Source organism: Parus major, chromosome 6 (assembly GCF_001522545.3).
Source record: "Parus major isolate Abel chromosome 6, Parus_major1.1, whole genome shotgun sequence".
Taxonomy (NCBI): domain Eukaryota; kingdom Metazoa; phylum Chordata; class Aves; order Passeriformes; family Paridae; genus Parus; species Parus major.
The window spans coordinates 16,841,502-16,857,213 of record NC_031775.1 but is presented as its reverse complement, the minus strand read 5'-3'; the positions used below and the strand labels follow the sequence as shown (position 1 = coordinate 16,857,213).

General features: G+C 45.8%; 2 protein-coding genes across 2 annotated transcripts; one reads left to right on the top strand and one right to left on the bottom strand.

The window, feature by feature from the left end:
- Window positions 1–707: 707 nt before the first annotated feature.
- On the top strand, window positions 708–7,146 carry LOC107206616 (homeobox protein vent1-like). The gene is made up of 3 exons (XM_015632515.2): window positions 708–5,265; window positions 5,434–5,654; window positions 6,165–7,146. The coding sequence occupies exons 1-3, from the start codon at window positions 5,028–5,030 to the stop codon at window positions 6,519–6,521; spliced, it is 816 nt and encodes a 271-aa protein (XP_015488001.1). The 5' UTR covers window positions 708–5,027; the 3' UTR covers window positions 6,522–7,146.
- On the bottom strand, window positions 7,055–10,582 carry LOC107206615 (homeobox protein vex1-like). Its single transcript, XM_033515713.1, has 2 exons — window positions 9,929–10,582; window positions 7,055–9,258 (listed from the first exon to the last, which is right to left on the bottom strand). Exons 1-2 carry the CDS (start codon window positions 10,418–10,420, stop codon window positions 8,920–8,922), a joined length of 831 nt encoding a protein of 276 aa, XP_033371604.1. The 5' UTR covers window positions 10,421–10,582; the 3' UTR covers window positions 7,055–8,919.
- Window positions 10,583–15,712: the final 5,130 nt, after the last annotated feature.

Sequence of the window (15,712 nt, the reverse complement as noted above, 5' to 3'; positions counted from 1 at the left end):
CAGCTCCCAGACATGGTGGAGCCACTCCAGGGACCTCTTTACAAACTGGGTGAAGTTATTCGGCGTTGTGTGCTAATCGAGAGAGATCTCGCACTGTTAGGCCATTACATCTAATTGCTGTCCATTATCTCTTTCTTTGATACTCAATTAGATGACAATTAACTTGATAAATCCCACCGAAGTGGAGTGGGGGAACAAAGAGGACACACGTCTTGGTCTCGACATGTTCTCTGTGTAAATTTTACTACTCTTCCTTTATATTTGTGTCTTAAAACTCCTAGGCTTCGACCCAGTGTTATCCTCTAATAGTACCTAGTAGGGAGCTAATCCCAGTGTCTCTTCTGTATTCAGGTAGGCTAAGTGCTTTAATTCTTATTTCAGCTCTTAGTTTTTCTGCCTGGGCAGTTCTGAACAGCTGTGGAGGTATCACAAGTCCTCAGGCAGTGTGACCATGGCGTGCATAGAATTCAAGTACTAGTTTCTCTCGAGCTAACTAGTACTTAACTTATCTAGGTGCTTTGTCCATTAGTTCTGCAAAGCACACAAAAATATTTCCCCGATAGATCATTTTTAATGCAAAATGCGTGTTTGCTTCCACAGTCGCTGAATGGGAATGTCTGGGCTTGCAGCGTGTGAGTCGGGAGGGAAAGGGGTGCAGCGCTGCCGGCTGAGTCAGTGGCATTTGTCATTTATTGTGTGTCAGCCCGCATTGTTCCCGTGGGCAAAGGAGCGGCGGGGTGATGGCACTGTTAGTGTTCACGGATACTTCAAACAGAAAAGCATCTATTCCCAAACAATCGATCTCGTTGATGCCTAATTGACTATCTAATAGCACCTATCAGGACATCAAAGGAGACGCTGAATAACCAAGTTAGCATTTCCAAAGGGGAGCAGCGGAGGGTACAAACAGCCATCAGCTCTCCCAGTGGCCAGGAGCCCAGCCCGGCCCTGCGGCTCCTGGGATTCCTGGGGCGCCTTCTGAAACACTGCAAACTCCTCTTGCTGCACTTTCAGCAGTGTTAAAACCCCGTTCCTTACAATTCATTTACTTACCCTGAAGGGTTGGTACACTTCTCCAGGCTCTCTCCTGCTCATTTGTGCTGCTAAACTTGTTTTTTGTGGGGTTCGAATATTGAGGTCTTTTTGCTTTGGGTTTGTTGGGTTTTTCACTTACTCATGGTGGAGAGGATGGCGTTGCAGTTGTTTTTATTGCACCCCCTATCATCTCCACTTCTCCAGTCAAGAAGATACTGGAAAATCTGCACCTTTCACAAATATAATTGGGATCTGCCTATGATGGAGCCACTATCTGAGACGTGGCCTATTACATCAGCTACTAATCTATGATAAATGCTCTGTTAGTTTGGTCTGTATATTGTGTTGGGGGTTTTGTTTGTTTGTTTGTTTCCGTGGTCTACTTACAGACATGGCTAGCAGATAGAAAGTTTGCAACATGAAGATTTGCCCAACTATGCTAGCAATTACTCCCCTTCGGAAGGACTATTTTTCTGTTGGCAAAATATGCCCCTTTTTTCTTATGTTTTCATGCAAAATCAATGTGATGGTCTGCTGAAAGCCTTGGCACACCAACAGCATTCTTGGGCAACAAAAGTACTTCAGCATCTGGCAAAGGACGAGTATCCAGTGCCTTGTGCAGATGCTGCAGCCTGAAGGATGGGCTGGACCTTCCTTAGGCAACACCTTCATGCTGTAGAGCTGCTGCAGTCCTGCCTGTTCCCATGGGTTTATATTCCATGTATGCACAAAACCCCAGATGAAATATTCCCAGGCATACCAGTGAGAGAAATCTACCATTTGTCCTTAGAAGTCTTATAGAGCTCACATGAGAAGAGCACTCGGTCCTGACAGCCGCCGTATCTGTAATTATCACATCCTGCCATGAATCACTGCACTGACATTCAGGGTGTCACACCGAGCTACAAGAGTGCCTAAGTTTTCAGTACATTTCTTGAAGCAGCAAGTATGTTTCTTATGGCTGTAAGGCTTACATACAAAGGCAGAACAATAAATATTTTGAAATGTGATTTGGAGAAATGGTTCCACTATGTTCTTAATATAACACATGTAGGAAAAATCCATCCATTTTTCAATATAATACAACATACTGTGATTCTGAGTGTAGTGAATTCTATAGAAAAATACATCATTTTCCCTGAGAATTTAGATTTCTTTTTCATCATGTTTATCTATCACATCAATTGAATGCTGTAAAAATTTCATGTGATGAAAAGAATTGAATTGAAGTAAAGTTGTGTCTCATATGAGCCCCATCTTACTGCAAGGTGAGAAGATTTAACTGCAGATGCAGCACCTCTGCCCACCCAGGGTCGTTAAAGTTTTCAAGTTTCTCAAGCTGCCACCTCTTTCTAATGGGAACTACAATAGCCACATAACACCTTCCACACTTTTCCCATCTGTTCCAGGGTTTTGTGGTCCACAGATGCAGCTACTTTCATCTGAAGGGGGGAGGGGGTGGTGGTGCTAGTGTTGGGTTTAAATATCTCGCTAAATAGGTAATTCAGATTGGAGTCTAATAAAACAAGAAATCAGTTTTCATTGACTTTCATCAAATAGTGTGACAGGCCAGCTACTTCCCTGCATTCCCAGCCAAAGGAGAAGGAGAAAATGGCAGCAGCTCTTCAGGGTTAATAATAGTGCCCTTCTATAAGACACATAATGTATCAATGCCAACGTTGGTCTCTTTTGGCACAGCACTGAGTGGTCATCTCGTGTCTGGTTCAATTTTGGCAGCTGGGGGTGAAGTGTCTCTCCTAGGGGTAGTCCCTGGGTGTTTCTGTGTGCCTGGATGTGGGGCCTGCAGGGCACGGGGGACCCAAGGCTGCCTGCCTTGGCACAGGTTTCTTCTGGAGAAACGGTGGAGGAGGCTGCCCTGCTTCCAGCAGTGCACACGCTGCTTACTGGGTAGGGATATGCTCAGTTTAGGAGCTCCTGAATATCAGTAGTTTTCGTGTATTGTCTCTAAAGTTCTTTTTGGGAAGGTAGTTAGGCTCTGCAGACAGCACTCACTGCTTTACTGAGGACAACTTGCTGTGAATGAGTTTCTACGTGGCAGAACATGAGTTTTTCTGCTTGGATTTGTCCACACATGGGTTTATTCAGAAATTGCTGTTCTGAAATAAGATCAGAGGTAACACGTGCAGTTCCACACCTGATGAGTTTGCTTCAGAAAAAGAGGGACCGAACACAAGTGGGATAGCTCAGGAACAGTTATTAAATCCTGAAGTTATTAAAATTAACATGCAGACTCTTAGTTTATTTGGGGAGCAGTGAGCGACCCATCCCTGCTTGACTGAAACGTGTCTAGGATTTAAGTATTCGTGTTACAATTGTTTTGGTTGGGTCAGTGGCACTCACAGGTATGCGGTTCTGATCCAGGGTGGGATCCAGCTGTATTCAGCTGAACATTTGCATTGGCTCGTGCATATCAGCCGAAATCACAGTCTTGCGGCAGCAGTAAGTGAAACTCCTTCAGTGGCTGTGCCTGGTACCCCTCAAAGAGCAGGGCCATTTCTCTGTCTGGGCTGTGCCGAGGCAACAAGAGCCTTTCCCATCCCTGCCCTGAGGGGATGGTGTTGCAAGCAAAGATTCAGGAGGCATCCAGCTCTTGGGCTCTGTGGGCTGGGTAAGGTGTTTGCCTTGCTCAGGTGCCTGTGCTTTATCCCTCCCCCGGGGCCAGTGTGGGAATAAGCCGACTTTGTGGGATCGGGAGGGGCCGATAACTCTCTATCCGTTCCCGAGGCCACGGAGTTACGAGAACACCTGAGACAATGAGAAAAGAATAGCACGAAATGAGGGGGTTTTTCCAAATGATTTTTGTAATAAACTGGTGCGGTGGTTTAGTTGGGGTTAGGGTTTAGGGTTTAGGTTTTCTCTTTTAAGAGAAAAAAAACAACAAAACCCTCACACTGCCCATGTGTGTGGGAACCTAGATTACTGCTTTATTTTAGAAAGAAACAGGCCCTGTTAGACTCAGCTTTATGGTGTCCACTCCTTCCAGTGATGCATGCGAGCAGTAACTGAGGATTTTGGAATCGTCATTGAAACTGAGGTCCTATCAGTGCATTTATCCAGTTTGAGGGATTGGCGCTCTCTTCCATTCTCCTTTAAGAGAGGGTTAGAATGTGAGTTATTCAAGTATCGCTACTGCCGGTGTGCTCGTGGTCGGTGTCGTATTTTTTACTGGCATGACCAAAAGCCCGGTGAAGTTGAACAAAAGAAGAACCTGGAGACGGGCTGAGCTACCGAGATGCCCCTTTCCCCCAGCCAAGCTGTGATGGGAGATGTCTTGGTATCCTCCGTGCATTACAAGGGCACCGATCGTCCTTCTCGGGAAGAGGCATATGGGTTGGGGTAGTATGAAGCTGATGAGGTGCGAGCTGCGCTGCTCACTCAGTGCTTTGATCACTAAACGATTGGGGAGATGGGTTTTCTGGCTAGACAGATGGCGCCAAGTTCAAGCTGAGACGGCCTGAGGCTCTGCTCACCCCAGCCCGGCTCTGGCCCGGGGAGTGCGGGCCGAGCCTCGTGGATAGGGACTTCTTGACATTGGCTCCCCATGGCTTTTCCCAGGGAGGGAAAAAGACGGCGGGGCTGGCAGGCTCTACCTGAGGTTCCTTAACCCTCATCCCGGCCCCGTGGGTGTGTGTGGGTGTCGGACATCTGTGCAGTGTGGGACCCCGCGACTGAACACCGGGAGCCGCGGTGTCTTTAGACCCCCGTTTGCGGGGCTGGGGCTGCCCGTGCCCTGCCCTCCAGGGGAGAGGGGCAGCTTTGCACTTCAAGGGGGTCTCCCCGGCCCCGCAGACGCGCTGGAGCCAAGGGCTGTAGACATTTGCCAGACGTGTGAACTCTCCTCCTCGCTGGTAGCTGTTATCTCTGCTCGATTCCCACTTTGATGTGCGTTCGCACTTACAAACGACCCCTCCCGGGACGGAGCGTCCATATAAGAGCGGCCGCGGCCGAGGGTCCCCCAGCCCCTCTCCACCATGAATCGGACCGAGATCCCTTCGGCAGAGACCAAGCCCCACGGGGCCAGGCCCCACATCTGCTGTGCGCCCCCTCCCCGCGCCCCCACCTCTCTGGGCAGTCCCACGCTCCTGGTCAGAGCCAAGCCCCGACGGGGCAGCCCCGGGGCGGGCCGGCCCGCCGACAGCGAGCCCTGCGCGGAGGAGCGGAGCGGAGCCGATCCCCGGGACATCACCGACCCCTGCCCGTCGGAGCCAGGTGGGTGAGGAGGGAACAGGCAGAGAGAAGACGGGAGCGGGCTGGGCGCACTCCGGTACTCAGGCTTCCGCCTCTGCACCGGCCTGGCAGGGCTGAGGGGCGGCGGAGGCACTGCCCCGGCCGGGCAGGGGTCTCACCGCCGCTCCTCCTCCTCCTCCTCCCCTGCAGCCCCCGACGGCGGCTGGCTCAGCGCAGACGAGTCCTCGGGCTACGAGAGCGAGAGCGCAGGAGGGGAGCGCGGCGGGGGCCGCGGGCGGCAGCGGCGGGCGCGCACCGCCTTCACCTCGGAGCAGGTCTGCCGCCTGGAGAAAACCTTCCAGCGCCACAAGTACCTGGGCGCCACGGAGCGGAGGAAGCTGGCGGCTGCCTTGCAGCTCTCGGAGATCCAGGTTAGTCCCGCAGAAAGCGGATCCTTCCCGGCCCCGTTTGGCAGGAGCAGCCAGGGTCGGAGGTTCCGCGCCTGTCTTCCTGCGGTGAACAGACGTAGCACTCTTTAGTTTTGTAGGGGATGTGGGATCCCTCGGGGATTAATGAGTTACCACTCAGGGAAATTTGCGGCACTTTCTATCGGGAAGCTACCAAGGTTTTTTTATTTCTTAGTGAGGTAAACTATCCTGCATATAGGGTGATCTGCGTGTAGACCTTACAGAGGTCATATCTGGTCTTAAAGACTCTGATTATTCTAAAATCGCCGAACCCACCTACTATTCCCTCTACATCCCTCAAGTCCTCTGCCTAATGCTAAGTAGGGCAAAAGCACCGGTCCAGCCGTGCCAGTTCTATCTGAAGCGAAATGGCCAAAGCAGCCGAGACACGGTTGTTCGCAGTTTGCGCTTTATCTTTAGGCAAAGTCTCTGATTTGTCTCCTTCATTCCCCGCTTCTTCTTTTTGTTGTTTAGATTAAGACCTGGTTTCAGAACCGGAGGATGAAACTGAAGAGACAGATACAGGACCACCAGCACAGCCTCGTGTCCCCTGTTCCAGTCCTCAGCTACCCGGGGACCTCACCAGCTCTGTTTCAGGATGGTCTCCACTACCCCTTTGCTGCCCAGCACCAGAGACTCCTGCCTTTTACCCCGATGCCTGCTGTGCAGTTCAGCTTCTCCTTTCCCAGATATGACGCACCACAAAGCACCTACCACTTTATGGCAAATGAACTGCCCTACTACCATCAACACCTTCTTCCTCATCCTTCTTTCCATCCAGTTATGCAGAACAAAATGGACAGGCAATACCACCCTGTATATGCATTATAGTGAAAAAAACAGTGTTTTATGCTCTAATGTATTTCATGCTCAGAATCTGTTGCCCGATTTGGAAGAATATCTTTATTATTTTAAGTTAAATGTGGCCATTAATAATTTTATATTTGATAATTAATATTAAAATATTAATAAATCTAGTCTTAAAATGTGTTATGTTAATGGTTTTCACTGCCTCCCCCCCGTTTTTCATAAATGTGTGTACCTATATATATATATAAAATATCAACAGAGTTATATGTGTCAACTCTATAAAAGGCTGCACTTATGCACTGCAAACTTCTGTGGTCACTTGTCCCCCTGTAGTGTATTCAATGGGCAGATACATTTTGTCTGACTTTGCTACTCTCCCACCGAGATGGTCTGTGTTGTTGAGCGTTTGGTAGCCTGGACAGAGGTGACTGCATTCATTTGCCCTGTGCTGTGCTTTGAGCTAAGTACATCCTCCAGAGGAAAGATAAGCTGTCAGTGAGTTTCTCTTCTGGATATAAATCAATAAATCCCATCTTCCATGTGAAAGCTGTAGGGATAATATTTATTAAGTCAGCATGTGTTTAAACAGGAATTAACGGATCAGGCCTTCATTATGGAAGTTGAAAATTTTACAATTACCAAAACAAATGCTATGCAAAAAAAAATTGGGCATAATTGTTTCTGGTACTGTAATCTGAAAATTTGGCTTTTCTTTCGCCATTAGAAAACAATTACAATTGCATACTTTGATCTATTCCCTTTAAACATGTAAAGTTTTGTTTTAGTAGTCCTGAACTGTGTTAGTTTCTTTTAGTTCCTCCTGGGATTGATGTTCACTCCTAAAAGCGCTTAGTTAATGCTTATTTCTTAGTCTAGATTTTAATGAAATTTCGTTAATTCACCTGTAAGGCCTTCTAAATACATTATCTGATTATTGCATTGTAGTCTAAATTTCCACCCTCCACCCTCTAACTCAGTGAGTCATCAAGAGCTTCGATGTAATAGCCTAAGGGCTCCTCACTTATAAAAAAATACTAGGAAGGTGTAAAGGGAATTTTCTTTAGAGTGTGCTCAAAGTGACCTAGAAATGCACAGGATGTGGCTGCAGCTGCCTGGCAGTGTCACGGATCAATGCTGCTCTGGTGGAGCACAGAGAAGGGGTGTGCTGCGGGAAATTCCTGCGGGTGTGGCCCAACTTCCCCTCCTCCCAAACGGGACGGAGAGGGGAGCTGGGGGAAGGGTACCCGGACATGGAGGGAGAAGAGGGGAAAGGGAACAAAACCCATGGCACAAATCTGTAGCAGGCCCCCTTTTTTGCCTTGTGAGCAGAGGAAGGGAGGGCTTGGGGTTTTTTTCTTGGTGAAGGTGGTGGTTTTTTATTTTGTTTTGTGTGAATTTTTACTCTCTTTACAACTGCAGAGTAGCCTAACCATCACCTAGCAAGCAAATTAGATTGGTCTGGATTGGGGAAGGAGATGTAATCACACTTTGTGCAGCTTCTTCATCCTGATGGAAGGTCTGGTTTTCCATTGTCTAAAGGCTTGGCTTTCCCACTTTCCATAAAACTGGCTTTGTGACTCTTAGGAACAGCCCTAAGTGTTCCCAAGATCAAGCCCAAACTAAGTCTGCAGTTTAAAAATTAGGGAGGCTATCAAGTTACAGCTGCAACTTTTGGAAGTAAAAAGCAGAATATTTTCTTTTGAATGTCCCATGAGACATGAGTTGGTGAAAAATTAATTTTCATGAGGAGATTTAAATTGCAACTATGCTGGACATTGGCATGAACATATATGCTTGCCAGTTAATTCCTTAGCTTTATCTATCTTTTAGTGCATAAATGCAACATGTCCATCAAAAAACAGGTGAGATCTCTTGAAGAACGGTGCAGAGTATACACAAAAGAGAATACTGGGCATCTTGCACAGTTTTGTTTATAGCGTTTTTACCTTTGGTAATATTTAGATTTAAATGTGCTTGGCTGTAGCTTACAAATCCTTCCTTAAAACCCCCCACGCAGGTAGAATGGACAAAGTTTTTGACACCATTGCCTATAAAGTTAATACACAAATTTCAGTGTAAACAGTACTTCTTTAGTGGAGATCTTCACATGATTAGAGGTTATTTTCTGAAAACTTTTAGATAGGAAAATTTATATAGAAATTTCCACACAACACTGTAAAGACTGTCAGACTAAAGAGAGGTTTCATGTCCTTCGCTTCCACTCTCAGCATAACTTCTCAAATATAGGTAAATTATTTTTTCCTCTAATCAAACTTTTTTATGTTAAAGAAAATAATCCAAAGAATATTTAATATAACAAAATAAGTTAAATAGTTAGTCTTTAAAAGTTTGGTACTTTTTTTTAGGATTACACATAATCGTTGACATTTTTAACAGGAAGGAAGATCTTGTTGGAACCTCAGTCTTTTATGAATTCAGTGGTTAGAGTCACTGCTGGAAGCACAGAAGAGTAACAAGATAATCCTGGCCCGGGAGGCAATAGTAAAGCTGGACTTGGCAAAACTGGCTGAAGAGACTGAGCTGGAACAGAAGGTAACAATGTAGGGTTTGGCACAGCTGGGTGAAGGGAAACAGCAGCGGTAGCAGAGACACTGACATCCACCCCATGAGGATAGCTGGATGTAGCCGTGTCTGAGTAATGATAGGGCAGAAACAAGCCCGAGAAAAGAGCTTCGATCCTGGCATCTTGAGTCTGGCGTTTGAACTTCATACGACGATTCTGAAACCATGTTTTTATCTGAGGACAAGAAAAAAGAGTCAAGAACCAAACCCTTTATCCCCTTTCAACATAGCAATACACCCTGAAGGTAGACTTATTGTCAAAGTAACAAAATGCATTGACAGTAAAAGAGTAGGGCTAATAACGTTGCTCTGTATTTAATGCAGAGTAATTGTCTTGGCGTGATGGGGAACGAAACTGAGAACACTCCATGATGCATGGCAAGCCAGTACTCAGAAATGGAGCAGGGCTGTAACACAAGACTTCTTCAGGGGGGCTAAAAGGGCCGGGTGGAGGTAGTTCTGTACAAAAATTCTGCAATACACCTGCCAAACAGATACATAACTGTAATAAAGACAATTCTTTATAACCTGAAAAGTGAGGTTCTGGAGACTGCAGAAGTACTTTTATTCCCGTTGAAGTTTAAGGTTTTTTTTAATTTGCATGCACCATTTTCCATTTGCACCTTGTCCCTGGGGCGCTCGGGGCTGCGAGGGCCCGGCAGGGCTGTCAGTTCTCTCAAGCCCGCTTTGCTGCCAGCGGCCCGAGGCTGACGGGCGGCCCGGCCCGCCGCACCTGCCGGAGCTGTCCCTGTCCCTGTCCCTGCCGCGTCCCCCGGTGACAGAGAGGTGCCTCCCATCCCCGCGGGGCCCGTGTCCCGCTCGGGAGAGGGCCAGGCCGAGCTCACCTGGCTCTGGGAGAGGTTCAGCACGGCGGCCAAGCGCCGTTTCTCCCCGGCTCCGATGTAGCGCTGCTCGCGGAAGCTGCGCTCCAGCTCCTGCAGCTGCGCTGCCGAGAACTTGGTGCGGGAGCGCCCGGGCGCGGCCCCCGCCGCCACCGCTTCGTGCCCGGGGCTGCGGCGCTCCGGCTCCCGGGGCAGCTCTGCGGGGACACATGGGGACGTCTGAAGGGGGGACCCTTCGGGGGACCCTTCCCTCGGCGGGCCCCGGGCCCCGCGGGCGGTGACACAGTGGTGGCCGCGCCCCGCCCGCGGTGACCGAAAGCGCCGCGCCCGCCGCTGTGCGGGGGGACCCAGAGGGCACGGCCGGGACTCACCGGGCATCTCCCTGGCTCCGCCGAGGCTGCTCTGGGCCAGCCACTCCACCGAGAAGGGCCCCTTCTCCATGTCCCCAGCCCTGCCGGCCCTCACTGGAGCCGCCCCGGCCGCCGGGGCAAACATTTAAAGCGCCTTCCCCGGCGGGGTTTGAAAAGTCCCAAAGCATCAAATGAGGCCTGGGACAAAGGACCTCATTGAGAGGCGCTTTAATCTCCCCTTTCAGGTGATTGTTACATCCGCCTAATCTCCGAGCGCAGTAGTTTGCAGAACTCAAGGCTGCCTGACCTGGCGCCAAGTTCAGCGCGGATCCGTCTCACCACGTAGGTGCTGGGAATTGCATCACGGCCTGGGCTTCTCCGCGCTGCCCGAGCCCCCTCGGCCCCCGGGATTTCCAATCTTTATCTCCTGCTATGAAGGACGAGGGTTCAGAAGGGACTGATAGCAAAGAAGGACAGGGAGAAGCCTCTTTTATGAGTCTTATACCCAAATTTTGAGCCCTTCTTGCCTGTTTGATGCAAGGCTTGAAAGAATCCCCTTGCCTTTCTATCAGCAGAGGAAGTAGGGACGTGAGGTAGGAACAAGTAAGTTGTCCTCGTCAGATAGAAATTTTGAAGAAACACTTATACATATCTTATCAATATGCCTGTGAGGAGCTCCGTGCTCTTTACTAAGTCTGGGTGGATAGAGGTTGTTTGAGCTTGGAGTTATTTGGAAAGCACAGGGTTAAATATTTTTTGGTGCTGTCCATGAGGCAGAGTGCTGCAGTCAGGACTCTTCTTCCTCTCAAGTCTTAGGTACACTCGTTGACTTCGGTTTATGTAGTATCAGAGATTTTAAGAAGTCTTCAGGGAGAGAGTGGTTGAAACTATTTCAACTATTTCAGAGCGGTATTTGTGTAGCAACCTGTGAGGTCATTTTCAGAAAACAGGCTGGGAAGTTTTGAATAATTTGAGTTCATGCTTATGAATTTATTTAAGAACATGATTAAGAAATGAGCAATTATGTGTCAGGATATTGGACAGGATAGGAAACACTGAGGAAAATTACTAGTTTGTTTGAATTTGCTGTTCATGTCTTAAAGCGTTGTCTCCTTTCCTTGCATCCCAAGAAAGAAATGTGTGCATTTCAAAGTAAACAGTTCTGATGTTCTTATGAGGTAGATCAAAGAAGAGGAGTGTAAACTCTGTTCAGAGGCAGTCTGTTCAAGGATGATTCAGATAAGGGTGAGAAAAGAGCCACTTTTACGGTCTGAAGTGGGCCTGGGATGGCACAGTCCTTATCCTCTGCAAACACAGGCTAACACATTTACAGGTTGTTTCAGTAAACAGCCACCGCTGCTTGAGTTTATATAGTCAGAGATAATGAAGCAGCTTCCACGCGGAGAGGAACATGTTTGAGACAACGTACTAATTCTTAAACTTCAAAGAAATTCATGTCACCTTTTATGAAGGGTGATGTATTTATGGTGAGATGATATAAATAAGATAATGCTACATTTGCAGCTCTCTCTCCACTTAGGTTTTCTATATTTCTCAGGTAGGATTATTATTTTCTCCCATAAAGTGCAATGTTATTTTTTTGAACTATGCTGAAGCCTGACACACGGAAGAAATTTTTACACTCTGACTTTGGATATTCTTCATACATACATTCACCTACTTTTATAAAGTCCTTTGTTCTTCTTGTACTAAAAAGAAAAAAAACCCAAACTCTTGAATATCTACCTGACCAGGTTTTTTGTTTGTTTGTTTTTTTAATAAACATGACACTTGTAGTAGGTGACTACATACGTTTGGAGGTAAAGCAATGACCTGGCCGACCTGACACTTATGTTTTAAAGAAAATTTCTTCTGACAAAGCTAACAGAGACATTGTCTTCATGTGCTTCTGATTCCACCCACAGCAATTTGCAGGTCTTAAAAGCAATTAAGATGCAAGTTGAAAGTTACAGGTTTTCATCTAAGTAAAAAACAATCCAAACCCACCACCACCCCCCACCTCTGAATTTCCGTAAAGTTATGGTAAAAATTAGTGGGAAATGATTCAGTGTTCAGGGCGATTTGTCTGAAATGGACCATTCCAAATAATGGACCATTAATTTTGAGTTAGCCTGTTTCCTGGTCCAATAAACTTTGAAATTAATCCTAGAGAAAGTAAAGTTGGTGTGGAAAAATGAGTAAGCAGTAGACAGTTTCTGAAGTGAATCATTGTAATTTTAGTGTTACAGGTAACATCTAACCAGGATTAGCAAAATATGATTCCTTTGTTATATTAATGTTTGTAGTTGTTGATTATTATTGTGCTTATTTTAATATGAATGATGAACAAATGTCTTGAAACAACGAAGATTCTGCCACTATGATGGCAGGTTTTAAATTTGTATTTTAGTGTTAATGAAACTTGTTGGTTTGTGAGTATTTTGGTTTTTTATTCTGCGATCATGGATCGTGTTATTGTCTGACTATATTGGAATAATCGATTCCACAATTTCAGGAGAAAAGCCCTAATTTCAAAAGACACAAGAAGCTAATATAGTATTTTATTTACCTCTAAGGAAAGCAGTTTTTCAGACTATGGTTTAGCTTGTGAGGTTTCCTTCCTACCTTTTTCATGCAGAAAACCATGGACAGACATAGAGTGAAAGTTACTCTGCTGGGTGCTTTAGACGCTGGCTCTTTTATTATAAACAGAAGTAAATGATAAAATGACTAAACTTTCCTGTGCTGGTATGTGACTGCACAAAAATAGATGTATGGTGTTCTATTATGTTAGAAAATAAAGATGTGTTTTGTTTTGTTTTTAATGGGCTTTGGCCTTGTTAGTGTGATTATTTCCCCCTCTAAGATCTTTCTGTTATGTTTCCTTTGGTTGATATTTAAACTTTAGAGACTTCGGGTATTGTGGTGTGTGATTGATTGATTTTGGGGAGGCAGCAGCTTCTTAATTAGCAGCAAATTTTGGTTTGACCTGCAAGGTTAGAACTAAACAGGAAGCTCAACAAAGCTAGAAGCATCAGTGGCTATCAAGGTGGTAAACACCAGAAAAATATGCCTGAAATATATTGTTTTTAAAATATGCTAACATTGATGCCGTTGAGTGTTATTGTAATGATTTACATAAGATACAGATCATGGCTTGAGGCAAAGCTCCCATTAAAGGGACTTTGATGGAGTGATTGGATCTCATAAGCGACCATCACATGAGAACAATTACAAGTCAAAGGTAATTGTCGTGTGTTTCTGGTTAGCAATTAACACTCATCTGAACCTGTGATGACACATTTATCCCATTTTCCATTGATCATCAGCACTTTTTATGAACATGTGGACTGCAAGATCTTTGAATGTAAATGGTAAGCTGTAATTAAGTATAGTGGAGGTGCAACTGACCCACATTGTACTGCGGTGATTTAATGACAGCTTTTCTTGGCAGAGCCCTCAGTGAGAACATCTGGTGACACCTACAGGTGCGCTTTCTGTTGTCTATTTAAGCATCTTGAAATAACTTTACGAAGTGTCTCATAGGTGTTAATGTTTTTAATCATTGTATCAGTGATCAAGATAATTTCCTGTAAAGCAACAATTATTCTTCTGGTGTTGGTTTGAGCACAGAAAATATTACTACACAAAAGATGTAGGATTTGTCAGTATGCTAGCAAAGAAAAACTCTGGAAACAGGTTATTCAGTTATTTTAATAATTATTAAGGACATTCATCAGATAAAAATATTACAGCTAATTAATTAACTAATTAATTAATTTCTATCTCATACAAAGGACATGCCTATCTAAATGTAACCTGCTGGGCAGTACTACCAGCTCTGCTGTTGGAAGGAAGTGATTCACTCCTCCTGCCTCCATTTTTCTGCCCGTGCTTTTCCCCATATGCTCTGAGTTCAGGTGGCCCTCGGATCTATCACGGAGTCCATTTGGGCTTCGAAGTAAGCAGGAAACAGCGGGGAAAGAAAAAAATAAAAGAAAATGTCCTTTTTTAAACAATGTGGAGATACACCCACTCACTGAAAGACTGGACGAGCTCTTAACTTGCAATGCTTGAAGCATGGAAGGAAAGAGGAGGAACCAGGATCATTCATTCAGTAGTGATTAATTTGTTTTATATAAGTAAATGCAGGCGTCTAGACAGTCAGTGGGTCAGTATAATTCCTCACTTTCTCCAGAGAGAGACTAAGGTAGAACAAGGTGAGAATTGGATGGATGTGCAGATGGAGGTGTAACTCACTAGTAAAGAAATACTGATTTTTGAATGCGACTTCTACTTTCAGGGCTTCTATTCTGCCATCCTTTCTAGCTGTTTGCCCTCTGCTCCAGCGGGGCTCCGGTGCTGCCGCAGCGCTGCTCCAGCCGGGTGTGGCTCTTTCCCCCCCTTCCTTTCCCCCCCCTTCCTTTCCCCCCCCTTCCTTTCCCCCCCTCCACCGGGCCGGGCAGGTTCGGTCACAGCGCTGGGCAGCGCCTCCCTCCGGGAAATGCCGCCCCTCCCTGGGTCGGGAAGGGCTTTTCTTCCTTGAATTATCCATATGATAATGGACATCATCCTCCCCCCTCGCTCCCTGTCAATGCAAAACAATTCTTAGTTTTTAGGATAAAAATTTAAATGCTTAATTTTAATTTAACCCCCTTGATATTATGCAGCATGAAAAAAATTAACAAAAAGAAGCGGGGAGATTTTGTTAAAAACCTTGACCTCTCATGGAAAACTTGTTCCTGTTTGCTGTGTCAGTAGCCTTCTTTCACTGTAAACTTTTTTTCTTTTATTTTTCCTTTCTTCACTTGATCTACAGCTTCTCTTACCTATAGCTGTGAGACCTTGGTCCTGCAGAATGGTGTAGTATGATGGGGGGGAAAAAATAGTTTATTGGACTGAAAATTCAGTCCATGTTGTAAGGCATGTTTTATGAATTAGATTTAAGATTGAATAATGCCAGTATGCTTTTACTTTTAAGCCCATGGTAGTTTGTGTAATAGCTACAAAGATCACTTAAAAATAAAGAAACAAATCCACAGTGTGGATGCATATCAAAGTTAACTATCAACAATGGTAAAAGATACATTTTACTGACAGGAATAAGCATTGTAACCCCAAGTTCTGAAGGGGGTTGTATTATTAAAATGAATGGCTGAAATGAATGAATGAAAGGGAAGAGCTCGGGAAAAAAAGAAAAACCCTAAAGGCGCCAAATCCTTTCATCCTAGCAATAGATCTTGTCTTCAAATATACTCCATAAACATGGAGTCCTTCCGTCCCTTCATCTCTGCCTGTAAACCCTGGCTGCCCTCATCTGCCTGTCCCCTCTCCGCTCGCTGCCGGGCGGGGGCAGCAGGGACAGCGCACCGAGAGGTTCGGGGAGATGCTGAAATTCAGCCAGGGGAAAGGTTCGGGGAGATGCTGAAATTCAGCC

Coding starts and splice junctions, on each gene's coding strand:
- LOC107206616 (XM_015632515.2), top strand. CDS start 5,028: ATGAATCGGACCGAGATCCCTTCGGCAGAGACCAAGCCCCACGGGGCC. Junction 5,266..5,433: donor CCCCTGCCCGTCGGAGCCAG/GTGGGTGAGGAG, acceptor CCTCCCCTGCAG/CCCCCGACGGCGGCTGGCTC. Junction 5,655..6,164: donor TGCAGCTCTCGGAGATCCAG/GTTAGTCCCGCA, acceptor TTTGTTGTTTAG/ATTAAGACCTGGTTTCAGAA.
- LOC107206615 (XM_033515713.1), bottom strand. CDS start 10,420: ATGTTTGCCCCGGCGGCCGGGGCGGCTCCAGTGAGGGCCGGCAGGGCT. Junction 9,259..9,928: donor TGAACCTCTCCCAGAGCCAG/GTGAGCTCGGCC, acceptor TCTTGTCCTCAG/ATAAAAACATGGTTTCAGAA.